This window comes from Pogona vitticeps, chromosome 4, assembly GCF_051106095.1.
Source record: "Pogona vitticeps strain Pit_001003342236 chromosome 4, PviZW2.1, whole genome shotgun sequence".
NCBI lineage: Eukaryota > Metazoa > Chordata > Lepidosauria > Squamata > Agamidae > Pogona > Pogona vitticeps.
The window spans coordinates 209,611,301-209,632,033 of record NC_135786.1 but is presented as its reverse complement, the minus strand read 5'-3'; the positions used below and the strand labels follow the sequence as shown (position 1 = coordinate 209,632,033).

At 37.7% G+C, this 20,733-nt stretch overlaps 1 protein-coding gene across 3 annotated transcripts in view; it reads left to right on the top strand.

Annotated features, from left to right (window-relative positions):
* The window catches only part of MMP16 (matrix metallopeptidase 16), a 219,727-nt gene that overhangs the window by 145,011 nt on the left and 53,983 nt on the right, over positions 1 to 20,733 (top strand). For all 3 annotated transcript variants that reach the window (XM_078393582.1, XM_020804979.3, XM_020804978.3), the window contains 2 exons: positions 2,872 to 3,033; positions 12,397 to 12,611. In XM_078393582.1, coding sequence (XP_078249708.1) covers positions 2,872 to 3,033; positions 12,397 to 12,611 — 377 coding nt within the window. The remainder of the gene's footprint in view (positions 1 to 2,871; positions 3,034 to 12,396; positions 12,612 to 20,733) is intronic.

Below are 20,733 nucleotides of genomic sequence, written 5' to 3'. Positions count from 1 at the left end.
CAGCCAAGGTTTGGCTCTGAAAATGATACTTTTCCTTTGGTCCAGATTAACTGGTAATACTTGCACTGTTCAGATCTACAGTTGACAGAACCAAAGTAAAGTAGAAGAAGCTTGACTTATATATAAGCCTTTTATGTAGATTCATTTAGACAATGAAATAGCTCTGAGACGATGCTCCAGGAGGAAACGGACCAGCTAAACTCCCAAGCAAGGACATGTCAATTCAGGTTTTTATTGAAATTCCCCTTGACTGACTTTCTCATCATTGTGAACACTCAATCAATTTAGTGTGTACCCATATGCTCTCAGACATAACTTGGAAAAACAACCTTGAACTCTTAGATGAAATAGGGCTTTGAGAGAATGTTTCATAAGATAAAACAGAATTGAAAAGTAAAACGCAACTTCAGCTATTCAGTATCTGGAAAGCATCTTTTAAAGGATATACTGGTAAACTCAGTCATTAAATATGTGCAGTAAAGTCTTCTCCCTCTGCTTTGTACCTGTTGCAGCACAACATGTACAAAGTTTTGTGCATGTTGTACTACAACAGTACATTTTGTACATTTTGCAGTACAAAAATATAATGTGCCCACTGTTAGAATTTTGCAAGTCCTGCTTAGATTCTAGGGGAGGGGAATTTGTAAGGAAAATACCTTAGTTCACGTAAAAGCATCTTGTGAGGATGACCATTCACTGTTGGCAAAGGTAGCAGTTTGTAAACCATTTAGCATAAAAAAGTCCCTTTTTTAAAAAGAAAGATTTGAAAAATTAAACTATTCATTTCTTGTGGGTAGTACAAATACTTATTGGTTCATAAATAATATTTTCTTTCCTCTCATAGATGGTTGTTATTTTTTTATTTTGGGGGATATTACTGATCTGGTAAACCAATTTACTCTTTATGAGCAAAATAGAACTAGATATTTGAACATAGATTTAAAGGAGTGGTTGGTGTGTTTTAGAAAGATGATGTACCCCTTTATTCCGTGCTCTCATTGATTTTTTACCTCAGCATAATAGTAGATTCTTCTGACTTATTTGTAACTTCCCTATTTTTCCTTTAATAAACAGAAAAGAAAAACTTTTTTCTTAACTCAAATGGTTGATGGCCATTTGAGTTAAAATGATAAGGAGGAATTGGCTGGTTTCATTTATTTATTTATTTATTTATTTATTTATTTATTTATTTATTTATTTATTTATTTATTTATTTATTTATTTAATATCCTGCCTATCTGGTCAGGCGAGGACCACCCACTTTCATGTTTCATGGGGAGCTACTTTTAAAATAGGTCAATTGAAAGACAACCCATCCATATTCAACCAGATCTTCATTCATTGCCATTACTCAATAGTCACTACTCATTCCCATTCTTATATCCCCAACCATATGGTGGACAATTTCAGACAGAATTATGGATCAAGCCCATATAGGATTTTAATATTTTTGAAGAATGCAACGAGCTTGACTCCCAGCCCTTCTAACACTTCTCCAATGTTTCATTAGAAAAATTTTTGGGCTAAATTCATTGTCAATCCCAGTTAGAGTAAACCTATTGAAATGAATGGGGCTTGTAAATTCCCACTTAACATATGTATTACTGATTTAAGTGACTGCAGTGGGTGGGAGTAATGCTAAATCTCACCTCTTGAGTATGAGAATTTCAATGAAATTCAAAGGCCAAAGATTATTATTTTAGTTTGTTGTTAAGAAATCGAAACAAGACAGGAAGACAAAATGAAGCAATTCTTTCACACTTGAAGAATTTTTCTAGTCAGTGGCTCAAATCCTCTTACATAATTATGCTGGTGTAGTACAAATGGTATTACTTTGGGAGGTGAATTACTCCATGTTAAGAAATTACTGCAGATATTATACATTGTTACTTACAGTTGTAAGACTTAACATGAAACTAATAATATCTATGATTGTTTCTTTATCTGGGACAATATGCATACATCATTTGAGTAGCTGTGCAAGATGATTTGGCCCATTGTATTTTTAATGTGCAGTGCAAGTTATTAACCAATTTGCATGTTTGATTTATTGCCACTGATACCATTGATTATGGTTGCCACATGTTCTAGATCTGCCTACTCCAAGTAAGAAATGAATGATGGTGGAAGCAAGAAGAAATAAGAAATAGAACCGGTGGATTAGAGAAACAGGTTGTGCAAGGAAGGTGGAAGTAGTACATGGATTGTGGCAAGAAATAGCTTAGTAGCAGAGATATACTTTGAACTGAGTGGAGGTTGCAAGTTCAGTACTGTACCTGCAACTCCTGGTCAAGCTGGAAAATATTAAAATGCAGCTATTATCTCTGAAGATCTCACCTGGTATAAGGCAAATTCTTCTTTCGTTACTAGGTTTTTACAGATTGTTAAACACAGAGCTGTTTTGCAAAGACATGTTAGGTTCACATATTATATGCTGTGCCTTCTTCCCTCTTTGTAAATAAAAGCATATGCAAAAGCATATGTGTATTTCTCTGTGAGTTTTATGATGCTAAATGTATTATCAAATATGAAGACCTCGGGGAAGCCTTTGAAAACTGCTTCTACAACTGTAGGAAAAAGAAATCTTGAGCTTTGGGAGGAATTAACCCAAGCTTCTTTAAACTTGCACTTCATGTAGTTTTGCTTCCCACCACCACCAACAACAACAGAAAACTGTAGATAATCTAGGATTCCTTTGAAAGCCTTGGAGTTGTGAGCTGGTAGTCTTGGCATGCACAGACCAGCCCAAAAATGTTGTTAAAATTTTGATTAAATATTGTCCAACTATGACTTAAAGTCACTTTAATGGTTTTTGGTGTCAAATAATGGTAATACAATTATAAAATGTTCCTTTTTCTTCCTTCCCACCAGGAAATGATTTGTTTTTAGTTGCAGTTCATGAACTGGGACATGCCCTAGGCTTGGAGCATTCCAATGACCCTACTGCCATCATGGCTCCTTTTTACCAGTACATGGAAACCGACAACTTCAAACTACCTAATGATGATTTACAGGGGATCCAAAAGATATATGGTATGCTATTTTAAATATATCTATTTTATCTGTCTAATGAAAAGACAATTCAGTGTAGAGTTCCCTTGACACTCTCTGGAGGCATACTTGTTTCGTCTGGGCTATTTTATTATTTTTTGTTTTTGTTTTAAGGAAGGGATTCCAAAGGCTTTCTGGGGCTGCACAAAACCTCCCCTTCCACAGAAGTGCTCTAAAGACCACTGAATGACAGCCTGTGCACTGAAGGTTGCACGTGTCCTTGTGCATGTATAAATTTGCTTGTTCCAGGAAAAGAAAAGGAAAAAAAACCACCCCACCCCCAAAACACTGCATGTGTAGATGCTTTGAAGAGGACAATTTGGTTTAACGTGTGGAGTGTGAAACTGTGACTCAAGAGACCTGAGTTCAGATCTCTGCTCAGCTGTGAAAACACATGCCAAGTGACAAAGATGAACCATTCCTTGTAGTTACATACTGAAATTGTCACAAGACACATGACTGCAACGTATAGCTGCATCTGTAGTTTCCTTTCTGCATTTGGTAATTTTAGTAGAACAGTGATCATTGATTTTTTACAATGACTAGGCCAAGGACTCTCATATTTGACCAAATGCTTCTCTTAAATTAATTGAAATTAAGATTGAATAGGAACAATGGTTCTCTTCCCTTTTTCTTTGTCTCTCCTCCTCTTCCTTCTTCTGTCCTATTACCTGTGTCTGATTCATTCATGTTTTAGGGAGTTGCTTTATATTGAGGCAAGTGCAGTCTTCTTTCTGGCAACTTTCCAGATCTTCTCTGCTTCCTTTCCATTATACTGCTTTAATAAATAGCTTGCTTCTGACCTACACTTATGCAAGAGCCCTACACACACATGCCTTGATCTCTCTCACCTCTTAGTAGATGCCAGCAGTACCAGATAAATCTAAGTAGAATATGATATTTGCTCTGAGCTGATACCACTATATCAGTACACCTACAAACCATACAAAATCCTTTGCATATGGAAGCCTTTGAATTTAGCCCAAAAGATTCAGACTTTCCTTAATGTTTAGATCATGTGCAGAGCTGTGATTAGCAGCTTCGGCATCCAGGGCTTCACTACTCTGTAGATTATGCTTAGGGAACATGAGACAGATGTATGTGGGAAAAAGACAGAGGAATGGGAGGGAATGCATGGACCTGTCTGCGTATGTGACAGCCATATTGGTTCCATGTTGAACCCTGTGTTTCTTTCTGGCTGGGTAGGAGCAATTGGAGGCTGTATACATCTTTGGGCAGGCAGGTTTGTGCTCCAAGATCATCTAAGATGAGTCATATCCATTTCTGTTTGCCTTTTCTTCTTAAGATTTTTTTTAATTTCCGCTATTCTGCAGATCATTGAATTATAATGTTTTCAAGTTTGATCTAAACACAGAACTGTTTAAATTCCATGTTTAACCTTGAATTTAAGCAGACTTTTATTTGCACACTGGAGACTACCATTCCTTCTTGCTTATCGTTCCTTTGGGTTCTTTTTTCTTCTGTTTTTCTTTGTATTTAGTTTACAAGCTGCTTGGGCAAGGATGCAGTGCTTCTTACTATTTTCATGGCCACACTTGTGTTTCCTTTATTTGTTGATATAATGGATGCACAGAGTGTTGGCAATCAAGGGCGCTGATACGAGATAACATAGTAAGCCATTTGCAGCTCTGTTGCATATTGCAAGTGTTATCTCACCCAGGCTGCTCTACAGAGGAAATTAAACAGTTGGGTTCATCCTGTGTGGTTAGGAAGGAGGTGTTTCTCATGACCTCATAAGTTGGTAGTCTAGACAGAAGGGCTAGACAAGATTGTTTTGCCTTTATACTAAATACTAGTTTCTAGCAGCTGTAAGCTTGACTTTGATGAGTTTTATTGCCCTTGGGAAGCTAGGCATGACATCACTAGCAAACAGCATGTGAAAATTTTTTTGTTTGGATTTAGCATTTTTTAACCAGATATCATCTGCTGTTGGAAATTTTTGGGTGGAACATTCCTCAGGTGGAGAGGTTTTATAGGCTCCCCCCCCCCCCAGTAACTATAAATTGTAGATGTCACTTTAAACAACAATTGTGAACTAAAAGCACTTGTTACTATTTTTTGTAGATAAGTGTTCAGTCTGTCAACATATTGTACCTCGTTAGTCTAAGCTAATGTGATTAAGTTTACCATTCAAAAATGTTCATTGTGTACAGAAAACTAGTGGACACAATGCCATTTGGAAGTCAAAGTGACCTTTGCATGTTTAATACAGTGGTCTGTGAAAGAGATTGTAAGTGCATTCATCATGACTGGGAATTCTGCTTTTTCAGGACTCTTGAGAAACATTATAAGAGTATTCAGATAATGATGCTTACAGGCTGTATTGCATATCTTTGTATTAAAACTGTGTAGATCTTCATGACATCAGAATAGAGTGGATACACAAAGCATAGGATTTATGTCCATCCCTACATCCTCATCCATCAGTTCAGATGAATTGTCTAAATATGGCTTAGATGTCGAGAAGAAGACTTCTTGCATAGCTCGCTGTGTGACATTGTAAATAACTCTCACTATATATCGCAAAATATATGGCTCTCCTTCTTACCGGGTGGTTTCAGAAACAGTTATCAGGACTATGGTACCAGGTATGCTCTTAGAGCACACACACACAAATTCATGCATGTTTGAAGACACACCCATGAAAGATATCTGATAGTGCGTCTTGACACAGATTGGACTGAGTAAATCATACACTCACAGAGCTAGTAAGAAGGGGAATTTTTACTGAATAATTAAAACATGGCACAGATTCACAATGAATTACCGTATTTTTCGCACCATAAGATGCACTTTTTCCCCACAAAACAGGGGGGTGGAAAGTCTATGCATCTTATGGAGCGAAGAAAACAGATAATATTTTCCTGTTTTCTTCTCCTAAAAAATTTGTGCGTCTTATGGAAAGGTGCGTCTTATGGAGCGAAAAATACGGGTATATCACCAAAAGGGGAGAATAAAGGCTCAAAAGAAGCAAACCCATATGGCTAAAAGGGCACAAAGGAAGGATCTTTCTTTAAATCTCTCTCTCTCTCTCTCTCTCTCTCTCTCTCTCTCTCTCTCTCTCTCTCTCTCTCTCACACACACACACACACACACACACACACACACACACACACACAGAGTATGTTTGTCCTGTGTGTCTGCATTTCTCCACTTCTCTTTTTTCTGTGATGTAACAGCTTCTTCTCACATTATCTCTCTATGTGGATGCTGGTGTGCATGCACATGCATGTTTAAGTAAAGCAAGTTTATTTGTGTATAGCTGTAGCTATTACAAAAGAAGTTTGAATAGGATAAAATATCAAATATAGCATACAAATAAAACCATCTAAACACAACATTATCACGTGAAACAGTTCAATCCTCAGTTAAAACATGATCATTATAACCACAGAACTTCCTCTAAAAGCAAAGCCGGTTGCCTTTTCCAAAATGTATGGCACTTTATCCCCCAATAGAAAATTTATCAAATATGCACCAGATCTATCAAATGTGAGACCTAACTCTTGGAACAAAGCTACACTCTGATCTTTATACATTGGGCAGTCAAATAAATAGTGGGTTAGATCTTCAAATGCATTAATCCCACATGGGCAAACTCTTTCCTCCAAGGGAATCGGTGGGAATGTCTTTCAACCACTGCAGAACTCATAGACTGGCAATATAACACTGTAAAAGTGTTTCTCCATTTAAAATGTGCTATATTAGTTAAATACTCTGGGTGAGGTGTTTGAATAGGTAACTTAGCATACCAGGGTGCACATTTTGACAGACAGGCAGAAATAGCCTATCTGTGATATAACTTTGGCCTCGTAGATTTTTAAGAGCAGGTGGGAACTGCCTGCTACCTCTGTCCCAACAGAACCTTAATAGTGAGTTAATAGTGTTGGTGGCAGTTTTATTGCTATTCTGTATGTGGTTTTTCCAGGAGCCAGTTGAGGAGAAGTTTAGTCCTTAATATTTAAAGGACTTCACTTACTCTGTAGGGTGGCCATCAATCGGCCATACATGATTTTTAAATCTATTGGCAAATACTAGTATTTTAGTTTTTCCATAATTAATTTTCAGTTTTTCTTGTGCTGCTAGTTGATTAAAAGCTTTCAGCAGCCTCCTAACCCCTTGTTGTATCTGTGATAATAAAATAGTGTCATTAGCATACATAAGTACTGTTAATTTTCTGGATAACAGTTTGGGAGGTACATAGTTATCATTGTTGCTCAACTCAGTAATTAATGAGTTGACGTAAATATTAAACAGAGCTGGAGCTAACAAACATCCTTGACGGACACCTCGTGTAGTTGATATTATACCTGATAACAAACCTGAGGTACCCATCCTGACCTGAATCTTAGTATCAGAATGTAGCTTTTGGATCAACATCAACTATCTTTTGTCTATAGAGGTTTTGCTTAATTTACCCCAGAGACGATCTTGGCTTGTAGAATCAAAAGCTGCTGTGAAATCAATAAATGCTACATATAGACACTTATGTTTTAGTTTTACATACTTATATAATAAGTGAGACAAAACAAAGCAGTGATCTGTTGTTAAGTGATTACATTGAAAGCCTGCCTGCTTTTCTGCAATCATGTCACTAGACTCAAGCCAAGAAGTTAAAAATTTTGCCAGATATTTAGTATATATTTTTGATGATGTGGATGTCATCAGCCGGGTAGGTGGGGCTCGTCAGCCATGGAAGGCAGCCCATCTAGGAAAAGGAAAACTCCAATTTCAAACCTCCACCGCCTTGTGGCTATGTCCATTCATGGAAAAGGCTTCAGGAGTTAACCTAGAGGCAAAATCCGGAGCTGGAGTCCCGGAGGCAGTTCGTGTCGTTCTGCCAACTCCTGCAACGTTGCCGGAACCAGTCGTATTGGCTCTTGCCTTTCCATTGGACCATTTCAGCAACGTGGAGAGGGGGGAATCTGCTGCTTGGGTAGCAGCCTATCCTCTATATTACTTTACCCAGGCTTCATGCTCTGGAGGGGACACTCCTCAATTCAGAGCATGTTACCATAGTCTCTCAAGACTGAAGGATGCCTATGATGGATGTCATCATCAAAATGATGAAAATTGGCTGGATTGCTTGGTTCACCTTTTTTGTGCATAGGGACCACTATAGTGATGTTCCATTGTGGGGGGGGGGAACAACCACTCTCATTAATTTCTGTAAATAAAGCTGAAAGGATAGAAGCCCAACAGTTTGGTGCTGCTTTGTAGACTTCACCCACAACCTTCATGCCTGTGTAGTGCCAGGTTAAGATAGCCTAAGATCATAAGCCAGGGATTCCCATATTGTGTGTCATGGTTCCAAGTGGCACCATGAAACCCAGACAGAGGTGCCATGGGAAAATAGAGCTATGAAACATAGAGCTATGAAAGGAATAGAGGAGCTGTTCATTACTCTATAAACAGTTCCTCTATCACATTCATAGCTCTGTGTCTAACCGGAACAGGATGTGAAGACTGTGTGCCTGCTTCTCCTGTCCAAATCTTTATGGTCCCCAGTGGAAGTACTCTCTGGGTAGCCTCAGGAGTTTCTTGTGTCAGAATCTAGAAGGGGGTAGGCTTTTGGGAATATGGAGGGAGAGAGAGGAGACGGGATGACTGAGAGGGAGGTGAAAGTCCTGCTCCTGGTGGCACTGAGAGTCCTGATGGCCCCTCCAAGCAAGAGGAGCTATGGCCAATGGTCAGAAAATGAGAGCTTGTGAGGCCAAAAATATTTGGAACTTCCGTCATAAGCTATGTCAGAGCTAAGAGACAGCACAGCAGGACCCAAAATTGTAACAATTAAGTGAAACATGAAATATAAGGATTGGGCTTGTTTTTACTGTATTTAAGTGTTCTGAGCTATAGATTACTTAGCTGACATTTAAAGCTGATGCTGGATATAAATGTATATATGTGTACACATAAATACATGCATGTCAGTGTTTCTAACAGTAACCTGGCATTTGCTTCCAGAAAACAAAAAAACAGGAAGTAAAGAAAATGTTTCACCCTTGTAGCTGCCAGTGCAGAACCTTCAATTTATTTGGCTAACACATTTAAAAGCCACTGATACACCTGTCCTCCATGAACCTATAAATAGTGTTTAAAACCATTAAGCCAAGGCTGGTCATGATACAGATCAGTATCTGCTGCAGAGCCTGGAAATCTGCTTTTAAGAAGAATGGATATAATGACATGCTGTGAAGTCATCCCTAACTGATGAGCAGTAGGAAGCGCCTCAGAGGCCAGGATATCATTCTGCGAGATTTAAATCTTCACTTATTTCATTTTTACAGTGAGAGCAACATTTCCACATTCCTCCCTGACAAGTGTGATTACAATGGGTTTTGCACCCTTTTTCCATTTTGGAATGTTTCTAAAAAACATTATGGAAGTGTTTTTTTTTCCACAGAAAGCAACATTAATAAAGGAAATGGGTTGTATTTTGCACAAAACACAAGGTTTTAATCCACAATGCAAGATATTTTTTTGCTGTTGATGAGGAAAGACGCTTGCCTTGCTCAAAATCTCCCAGTAGTTGCCAGTGTTTTCATTGGAGCAATAGCTACATCCTCAGTCATCCTACCACTACTCAGCTGCACATAGCTTCAGCATGTCTTTATAGTCATTGTTCTTAAAAGTAACTTTCCAGGCTCTGAACTAAGAGGTCTCTGAGTGATTTGCATTAAATTAGCAAAGGATTCTGATCCCGATATCACCACAACCATCACCAGTAAAAATAAAAAATAAAAAAATAAAAGGAAAAAAAACAAACAAAACAACAACAACTTCGGAATTCAGATGTGGAACTGGAAGGAAGCTTGGGTGAACCAAGAATTGATCTGTCTGCCTGCCTGTCTTTCTCAAGGACTGGGAGCTCAGTTCCTGTACTGAAAATAAATTCTTGGTCTGAACTTTTTGCCTCAGAAGCATCCTTGTTCCTTAATTCCTTAAAGAATATGTGGCTCACCACCACTAGCCATTTTGCAGAGGGCCCCAACTGGCAAACAAAAATTGGTGTATTCCATAGTCTGATGTTTGCCTTTTCACAAGCTAAGTGTAACTGAATTGTGTTTTCTATGAGTTACATTTTTCCCCATTCTCAGTTTTCTTCCCTTCTGTTTCATTTGGGCCCACATTTCAGTGCTTTGGCTGAGAGAGGGAAAAATATCTCTACATAGAATTCTCCATGGTTCCTCTATAGCACACATCATTTCATGAACTTCCATAATAGTACCATATTCCTGTCCACTCCCACAGGCACAATTAGTGTGTCAGTCAGTCAGTCATACTAAGAATGTCTGAAAAGGTCACATTAAAATATAAGAGTCTTTAAGGTACTACAATGGTTTTATCTTCTTTATTGTTTTATTTTTCTTTGTGTTTTCCTGATATAATTAAATAACTTAAAAATATGATAAATTACAGTATTTCATAAACAACTAAACATACTACATGTTTTAACTGCAAAGTAAAATCCATTTAAAAAGTACATTTGAAAAACTAAAAAGATAATAGTTCTTCCATTAAAAGCCCTTCCTTAGCAGCTAATTACTTATAATTATACATAAATCTACATATTTAGAATGTTAAAAAGCAAATGGAGGACACTGGAGATTTTGGCAGCCACTAGGTAAGGTAAAGGTAAAGGTTCCCCTTGACAATTTTTGTCCAGTCGTGTCCGACTCTAGGGGGCGGCGCTCATCCCGCTCTTCAAGCCATAGAGCCAGCGTTTGTCTGAAGACAATCTTTCCGTGGTCACATAGCCAGTGTGATTTAGACACGGAACGCTGTTTACCTTCCCACCGAGATGGTACCTATTTATCTACTCGCATTTGCATGCTTTCGAACCGCTAGGTTGGCGGGAGCTGGGACAAGCAACGGGTGCTTACTCCATCGCGTGGATTTGATCTTACGACTGCTTGGTCTTCTGACCCTGCAGCACAGGCTTCTGCGGTTTAGCCCACAGCGCCACCACAGCCACTAGAGGTGGGAAAATCATAGATCCTAGATTTTTCCTCGGTATTTGACAAATATGGCACATAGCGTTGTGAACTGGAGCAAAATTCAACCAGAGAAACAACATTGTTCCAGGAATTTCCTCTGGGGGATGTAAGGATGTGTGATGAGCTTCCAGATGGAAAACAATAGAAAGGACACAATAGGAAGGGAGAAAGCAGGCTCTCCGAACAGTGTCACATAAGCTGAGATAGATCTGCCCCAAGGATTTCACTTACAGTCATCAGACACAACAGTGTCATTGAATGTATGCCTGCAAGGAGCTTTTAAGCAAAACTTAGTTATTTGTATGAAATGTGAAAATTTGGATAATATAATTCTTTGATAGAAGACAAAACAAATGATTAAAAAATTAGATACAAGGAATTTTTATATATGAGTTGCTACAAGAGACTCTTTATTTTGTCTCCATTTTCAGAAACATCTACTGTTTCATATGACTTACCAAAGTCCTTTGGTTCTCTTATTTAATATTTTATTGTAAGCCATCCATGCAGTTTTGTTAAAGAATGACACAAAACTACTTTAAATGAATGAGTACATTCTAGTCTCCTTATAATTTCATCATTTCATCCCTCACTTCCATTCCATTTTCTGGTTTTCTTGGCCAGAGTTTTCTTTATATAGCTAGCACACTTTTACAGATGTTTCCTAATAAAAGCGGTGGCAAATCATAAGGGTAACTTGGCTTCTTTTAAACTGAAACCATAAAATAACTAGAGCTACTGGCGACTTAACAGCAGATCAGAGTTGTAAAAATTCAGTATCCCAAATTTGCACATGTTGCCTCTTTGAAATTATTTTTAAAATTTGATTAGTCATAATTAATCCAGTCTGAGTTGTGTGATATTGAAGCTAACAATTGATTGCAGTTTAACAGTTTCACAGCTGGTAAAAAAACAAAATACATTGGCATCAGCATTTTTTAATTATTATTATTATTATTGTGCAGGCCACAGTGACTTAAGACTTATTTCTGCAATCAAGAAGTCTAGTCAATTATTTTTAGAAAGACCAAGAAAGCCAGAAAATGTTGTTGGGCTGTAGCTTTAATCAACTAATCTGCATGATTAATTAAGTTAAGCTTTAACTATAGATTAATGTTTGAGCATCTCCATTCCAGTACTTAAACACCTTTTAAGCATTTTTGGGACCCACACCAGTGGCTTTAACCTAGCAGCTTAGCAATGGAAAATTGTCCTTTTGATGCATATTTTTTTGCTGCTGTTACACAATTTAGATTACAGTCACATAACCTAAATGCTGCACAGTCTCCTATACATTAATTTATTGGCATATTGTTGTTTGTCACAGGTCCACCTGACAAAATCTCACCACCAACAAAACCTCTGCCAACAGTGCCCCCTCATCGCTCTGTCCCTGCAGTAGACCCACAGAAGAATGACAAACCTAAGCCTCCCCGGCCACCAACCGGAGACAAGCCTTCCTACCCTGGAGCCAAACCCAACATCTGCGATGGAAATTTTAACACTCTAGCCATTCTTCGCAGGGAAATGTTTGTTTTCAAGGTAGGAGACTGCTATTTTTATTGTTAGATCAAGAGGCTACATCTCTGCTTTTTCAGAAACCGGTTCTCAGCCATCATGCCTCTATTGAGCTTTCTCGCTGCTTTAAAGTTCAAGAAAGAAACTAGAAAATAAACATCTGAACGGCTTAAATGACTAAAAAGGAGAGTCTAGAGTCTTCTATTTTGGGAATAAATTAATGTCAGAAAGTTGCAGTGCTTCAAAAATTTAACAGTAAGTAAATGCTGGATGTGTTGCAGAGATAAAAGGGCATAATTCAAGTCATGAATAGAAGCTAATAAGGATGATTTTGTTGGGAACTTAGCCACTTCCAGGCTCATTGCTGTTATTGTGTTTTCTTTATAAGGACCCTGTAATTTAACTTTATAATTAGATCAGTCCTTTTATGTAGGGCATTTGTCATCATGCAGTGGTTGCCTTGATGCATTTTTGAGAGGAGACGGCTTGTGTTATAAGAGTCCCTTTGCAGGTGTTGAGGGCTTTTTGTTGTTGCTGTTGTTTGCTTGGTTCAGTCATCGTTTTGTTAGGATATGCATCTGTACTGCACACATCATGCAGACTACAATGTCTTCTCCCAACCCTACCCCCTCCTCCTTGGTGGGAGGACTTCAGAAGAAGCTGATGACCAAAAACATCAAAGCAATTCTATTTAATGAAATGGAATAGTAATCTGGTACATCATTTTGTATGCTTTCCAAAATGTGTTATAACAGTGTCTTCAGTGAATATTTTAAATTGATTTATCAGTTTTAAAGAGATACATTTGGGCAAGTTGGATGTGGGTCAGGATAAGCAGATGAATATATTTTAATAGTTGTCTAGTGTGTCCAGTGCCCTTTTAATAGCCTGCTTTCAGTAGTCTATTGCTTGTCTGTAACCCAAATCTTACGTGCGTATAGGAAGGAGGAAGGAAACAATTCTGTGTGCATACCAGGAATATGTTCTGTTCTGAACAGAGGAGGTTTCACAGTCAAGGAACATCTATATATGCGTTTGTATATACAATGGTACCTCAGTTTACGAATTTAATGCATTCTCTGGGACGTTCATATTGCGAAAAATTTGCAAACTGAAATGCGGTTTTCCATAGGAATACGTACACAGGGCGGTGCTATAAACTTCCCAGGTGCAAGGCATCCTGGGGAAACTTGCTTAGTATTGTGAAACAAATTCATAAACTGAGGCATTATTTTCAATGGATTTTCATTCATAAACCGAAAATTACATTAACAGAGGCCTTCGTAAGTCAATGTACCACTGTATAGGAACAGTGAAAGTGTGAAGCAAAGTGAATGTTGGCACTCACTTATGGAGAACTAGATGTACACTCATGTGCACTAGTTAACTTTGTCTGGAATTTTCAACATGTAACTATCAGCATGCATAACATATGAACATTCACTGTGACATTCATACAATTGCAGATAAACCATGTGCTGTGGACCTTATTGTGCTACTTTTGTTATATTGTGTGAGGTTTCCTGCTTTTTCAAAGCAGCTTTTACCTATCTGGTGTTTTTATTCTTATTGTACATACAGTAGAGTTTGTGGTCTTCCAGATGTTGAAATTCAGTAGCCCTCTTCCCTAGCCAGCCTTGCCTGTAGTGAGATATGATGGGAATAGCCATTCCTCAATATATGGATGTTTGAAATAGAAAGGTTAAGGGGTTTTAATTTTTTTAATAGATACATTCCATAAGTGTTAATACACTTGACATGTGATTTCATATGTTATACATACTATAAAGTTGATTTGATGGATGGCTTGTCTGGTTACTGATGCAGATAGTTTATACAAACAGGACCCCATTCAAAAAGATTCTTGTTCCAGCAGTTCTTTTCACACTGAATTCACTGCATCTTCACATACTGGATAATCTTCTAGGTCTATTCACTTAAACAGTAGTAATCAACAATTACACTTTCTGTAAGAGTTATTCTGAAAAATGTATTTCCCATTACAAAATTTATTATTCACAAAGTATATGAAATCATAAGTAGCTCCTGACCAAAAATTGGGGGACAAGTCATCCCTATTCAGTCCACAAATTGCTCATTTTCTTTTCTTTCATAGGGAAGGTATGTCTCTCCGTTATGAACATTGTTATATTCCATGTATTGGAGACAGAAATCTGCTTTGTTAATGTTTGCATGAACAAAAGTATCTCTCTCGGATGATGATGACTGTAATTGTAGTCTAAATATAAGCCAGTACATTATGTTTCAAGCTCAATTGCTTCTTCTCCATAGTTTTTCCCAACATTGCACTGGGAGTGTTAACACTGCACAAAATGAGGTACTGAAATTGTCTTAAGTTTCCACTGTGAATCTGGTAAACAGTGCCGGCATCCTTGGGCAATCCTCTAGGACCTAGAAGTCTGATAAGGATCACCATTGGCATTTGCACTCCTCCCCCTTTTATTGTTTTTTGGACTAACCATATGAGTACTACACAACGTAGTCCAAAGTCCGAGTCCTGAGTCAGGAGTTCAGGAAACACGGTTCAGGGTTGTAGGAGCGTGGATGCCAGCCAGAGGTTTTGACTTGTTGCTTCCATGAAATTCTAGCTGACTAGGAGCTGTTTTTATAGTAAAACAGCCCCTTGAGCTGCTGGAAACCTTTCCATCCTGTTGGTACTCAGGGCTAGTTGAACGTATGTTTCTGTGGACAGCCTTCGAGCGATCCTCTGACCTTTTTGCCATAAGTCTTCCCCGAAGCCTGACCCAAAGCTTGTCTGCTGGGGAGGGAGAATCTGGAGGCGATTCAGGTGTTTCTGATTGCTCAGTATTCTCCTCAGCCTCAGTTAACCCTTCTGGTTCTAGGTCTTCAGCTGCACTATGACATGTAGTGAGAAACAAAAATGGCAAACCTCCGGGAACCCCTGGAGGGCTTCCTGGCAGCCATCACTGCTGCAAGGAAGCCTCCCAGGGCCACCAATAAGAAGGGTAGCACTATAGTGTATTTTGCCTAGGGTCCTCATACATGGAATCAACCCTCTTAGTAACCAATGAAAAGAGAATGTTGGAGCCAATAGAAAGAAGATTGAAACACTCAGATGATTCTGCTACTCCTCATAATGTGGAACTGCAGTAGTAAAAGCTGTAGAGGAAAACTGGAAATTTCACTATTAAAGTAGTGCTTGAAACACAGGCACTTTAAAGTTTATTAAACTTCAGTAACTGAGCATTACCTAATATTGCTATTTAATAGAATGTGTGACATCATTTCCTGTATTCACCCTTTAAAAATACATAGTTTCTAGGTAAGTCTTTTCAAACATTAAACCAGAGCCCATTAAAAACATTTGCTTGCTGTAAAATTTGATTTTTTTTAAAAAAAGAGAGCAAACCCTTTCCCCTGGAAAAGTTCTGGTTCTTCAAATCAACTGCTTAAGTATTAGTATGACTTTTTCTGTAAGGATCCATGGCCATTCATCTTTCTAATAATACAAGAAAGGTTAAGGAATAATCTCATTTTCTAAGTCGACATTAAGCAGGATATTAAAATACCCATACTTTGTTGCATCATCCATCTTTTGAACAATGGAATATGTCCTAATTTGCTTTTCACACGGCTACATTATTCAGTGCATCACTAATGGTAGTCTTACTCTCAGCTTAAGCTAGTGATGTCATTATAAGACATCATTTACTAGGTTCTGTGTTTTAATTATGAAGTAAAGCCTGTTGTGTTGACATTGAGGTAGTTTCACTGATGTGTTTCAGTGCAATCAAATATATGTCTACTCAAAATTAAGCTTCATTGAATTCAGTGAGATTTATTTATAGGTAGCCTAAAATGGTTAATGTAGTACACACTGCGTGTTTCGTCTTTGATAATTGTATTTTTGTGATTCTTTCATATTTTCAAAAGGTAAGACAGTATTTTAAGAGTAAAAACTTCACCTGCCTTTTGTAGAAGATATTCCCTCCCCCTCTTTTTCAAAAAGCCAGTGTTTTACCAAACAAAACCTTTTCTATGCAACTTATTCTAAACATTAGCAGAAATCCTGTTCGGTATTACAGTGAATTGCATTTGAGTAGCCCCACTGAATCAATGGGGATTTAATGAGTCAACTCCTCTGTAAATTCCATTGATTCAAATGGGACTGCTGCAACTATGCTGAAGCAAACCACAGTTACAGTAGGCCCACTTGAATCAATGAAATGTATGGAAGAGGTTGACTTACCAAATCCCCATTGAGTCAATGGGCCTATTCTGATGCAATTTACTACACTAAGCAACCATTGAAAATTCCCTCGTAAGTTATAATGCTAAAAAAGTTTTGATTTAAAAGCATTTTAAATCTCTGAAATACAACTTGGTTTACAGCAGGTGTATGTGCAGACAAACACACAAATACATATATTTTGGGTCGGTAAGTCTGTGGCTTATGTATACACACACATCAAAAGCATTACTTTTTTCTCACACTGTAATAAAACAATCCTACTTTAGGTGCTTATCTATTATAGCTATAGCCCATCATTCTTCCATATACAGGTTATGAAGAATTCTCATAAAAATTATTTGTTCTCAGTGAGACAGACTGTAAAAAAATTGTAATCACATAAGGGTCAATGATATAAGAAGAAATGTTATATTTCTTACCTCAAGTACAAGAATAAGACAAAGTATGTGGGGTTTTTTTTTTTTTTTGGGTCAAGGGTTCTGCAACCTTCATAAGAAATCTGTGCAGAACTAGTGTCTTTTCCTTTTATGAAGTGTTTACATACACATGTGCATGCATTTACAACAAGCACAGACAGGGTGGTACATCAAAAAGACACATACAAACCATTCAGTACTCCTGATTTTTCATTTCATGCAACAAGGCAGTAACAATGATAATTTTGTGCAATAATGCAAATTACTAAAATTGCATCAAAATAATTCTGATAAATGAAGAAATTGGGTCAATACCGAAAAAAATCTCAGTACAATATCTCACAATATGAGGAGAAAAATGTGGTGGCTTCTAATTCTTTCACATGAGAACAAATTCAGCAAAGATTTATATCTCTAGATTTAGGGTGGCATACATGTGCATTTCTTTATCTTAAAAACTCTTCCTGGTGCTATCAGCTGAAGGAATTACTTGTTCACAGAAACTCATTGGATTCAATGGGTGCATGAGGATTTCAGCCCTGGGTGATGAATCCCAGATTCCATATCTCACATGAACTTGCTTGACTACAAAGTGCTGCTTGAACTATTAGACAAGAAGGGTAGGGGTCTAGCCTAAGAGTTGAAGTATGACTTTTAAGGCTTAGGACCCCAAAGAGGTAGACAATCTCAGGATACTTCTTTATTTAAGGTGCATAGAATTGTGAACTATATTGCAAATAGCTTTGTGAGGGAACTTGCCAAAATACTAGTAGCAGATATGCTCTGAATTGGATGCCTAAGCTTGCAGTTCAGAATTCTATACATTTAGGAGTTGTAGAGCATTGGACCCAGTCAGTCCAAGATTCATTTAGCTAATAAGAAAGGAGCGATGTTTCCATGTTAGATGGAAAAACATATGTATAAATAGTCTTGGATTTCTTTATTCCGTAAGCACTGTTTTCTACTTACTATATTGAAATTTCTCAGAGTTGAAGTGCATTGAAAGTTATAGTGTATTCCAGCCTTACCATTGGTATATATCGTGTATATGTGTATATTATATATAATATGCCATGGGTATATGTAGTGTATGCCAGCCTCAACTCATTTTGGTTGTGAGCAATGGGAGTTTTTTGTCAAGACATTTGAAAGCTGGTGCAGAGCTTTTCCAGCAACTGGAAAAACCATAATGTCTTTTTCTGCAGCAGAAGACGTGCCAAAGTTGACTTTATTGCAGTGAAATGGTAGCTGTCACTACCTCTTCCCATTAGTTTAATATAGCACTATCTTTCCTATGAAAATCTTAAGCATGCAATTAAAAATCCATTTCAGAACCCAGCATTTACAGCAACAGCCCTATTAAAGAGGGAGAAAGGGAGGGAGACTCACTGGAAATAAGTAAAGTCATTTGACATTAATCGGTTTTGATAAATATGCCATTTTTTCATTAGTGGGTTAGTAACTTCACTACATAGGAGCAAGGGAGTCAGGAATTAAAGGTGGAAAATGGAGAGAGGTGTGGTGTGAGGAGTGAAGCAGCAGTGTATTGCACGATTGCTGCATCCTAGGTAATATTTATTTACTTTTCTAAAGTTCTTTGTCGTTTTAATTATACCTGCTTTGGGTCTTCAAGGCCCTGTTAACATTGGCCTACCAAATATTATGGCCTGAGAAATTTTTGCAGGCTCTTCTGTGAAAAGAGAAAATAAAATAATCAGGTTCCAATAGTGGAAAAGGACATTTTTATTGTTCAGTTGTGTGAAGAGGCAGAGCAGGAGGTCCAAGTTATCCAGAACATACTGTATGCATCCCTATAGGAAAGAAATAATGAGTAATCTTTATTTTGTAATAGTAATTCAATGGAGCAGCTGGATCTGCTAATGTATAACCAAAAAGAGAGTTACTGTATACACTATGTAAAAAATATGTGGGATCTTTTTCAGGATGTTAGTTGTAAACTGGTTTGTTCTTCTGTATTAAGCAAAAGAGCACTTTTTTTATATTCCTGCTGCAAGATTGAGATGTGTGGAGGAGGAAGGATATAGTGCTTAGAGAAAGAATTTGTACATGTCCATTTTTGCACATGGATTATTAAGAAAAAGAAGCGGTAGCAGCATTCGGCAAGTTTTCCACATCTGTTTGAATAGTCATCCTGTTGTTTTGTGCTTGTTGTGTGTGAACCTTACGAAGGGAAAGAACACTACTGACAAATTGTGAAAATTGTGCAAACACAGAAGGGATGGGGAAAGCTTGGACCCTCCTGCTCTAGGGCTAGAGGTGAGATTTCTTTCAAAGGCTGGAGAATCATCATCAGTCTGTGCTGCTGTGTTGAAAACATCTGTCATGACAAGAAGCAGCATTGCCAACATTTCTTCACATTCCCTAGATTCTTTACAACAAAACTGGTTCCATTCCAGGTGAAGTTTAAGGTTTTGGTTCTTACCTATAAAACCCTTAACAGTTTGGGACCCTGCTGGAGTTTCTTTCCCAAAGAACTTCAGCCTGTGCTACTCAGTCCTCAGACACCTTGGTCCTTACAGGTTGCCACACCGCAAGAGGCGAAGAAGACCTCTACAACAAATCAAGCCTTTTTGGTTGTGACACAATCCTTTTGGAATGGGCTCCTGTTAGAGCTTTGCCAGGCCTCCTAACTCCTGGCCTTAAATGCTGTTTTAAAAAGCTTTTAAGGGAATCCTCTCTTGAGTCACAAAGTATCTAAGTCAGTCTCACCATCTTTTTAGGGTTTTAGGTTAGGTTTTACTGGATTAGATTTTAGGGGTTTTTTTTTCTTTTTCTTTTGTTCTGTTGTTTCCTGTTGATTTGTTGTTAGATTTATGTTTATTGGTTGCATTTTCTCTGTGATTGTAAACTGCCCAGAGTAGTTCTTGTCACCAATCGGGCAGTATACAAGTACACAAAATAAATAAATAATATAGGAATATGTTTTGGGTTTGTAAGCCTTGTGGCACAGTGGTTAAACTGTAGTATTGCAGCCGAAACTCTGCTTATGGTCAGCGTTCGATATCTCAGCCTTTAATCCTCCCAAGGTTGGCAAAATGAGTACCCAGCTTGCTGACGGGTGGTGGTAGCAGCGGCAATGTGTAGCCTGTATAATTTAAAAACTGTAAACCATCCAGAGAGTGCTTTAAGCATCACACTTTGTCTTTTTAATATTTATTTATTTATTTATTTATTTATTTATTTATTTATTTATTTATTTATTTATTTATTAAGAGGGAAACCTTCTGGAATGGAAAATTGACTACCTTAACACCTCATGGCTTGGACATAAAGGACAATGTATAACATTACTAACTGATCTGGAATATCCCATTCTCTGGTTTTTATAACTGCTTATCTGGGAAACAGCATACTTTTACCAGAGCAACTGAAGAAGGTGGAAGGCAAAATATTTTACTTAAATACTTCTTTTTCTTAGTCACTCATCCAAGTGCACAACCTATTTTGGGTTTACTCTTTAGAAATAGCTCACAAA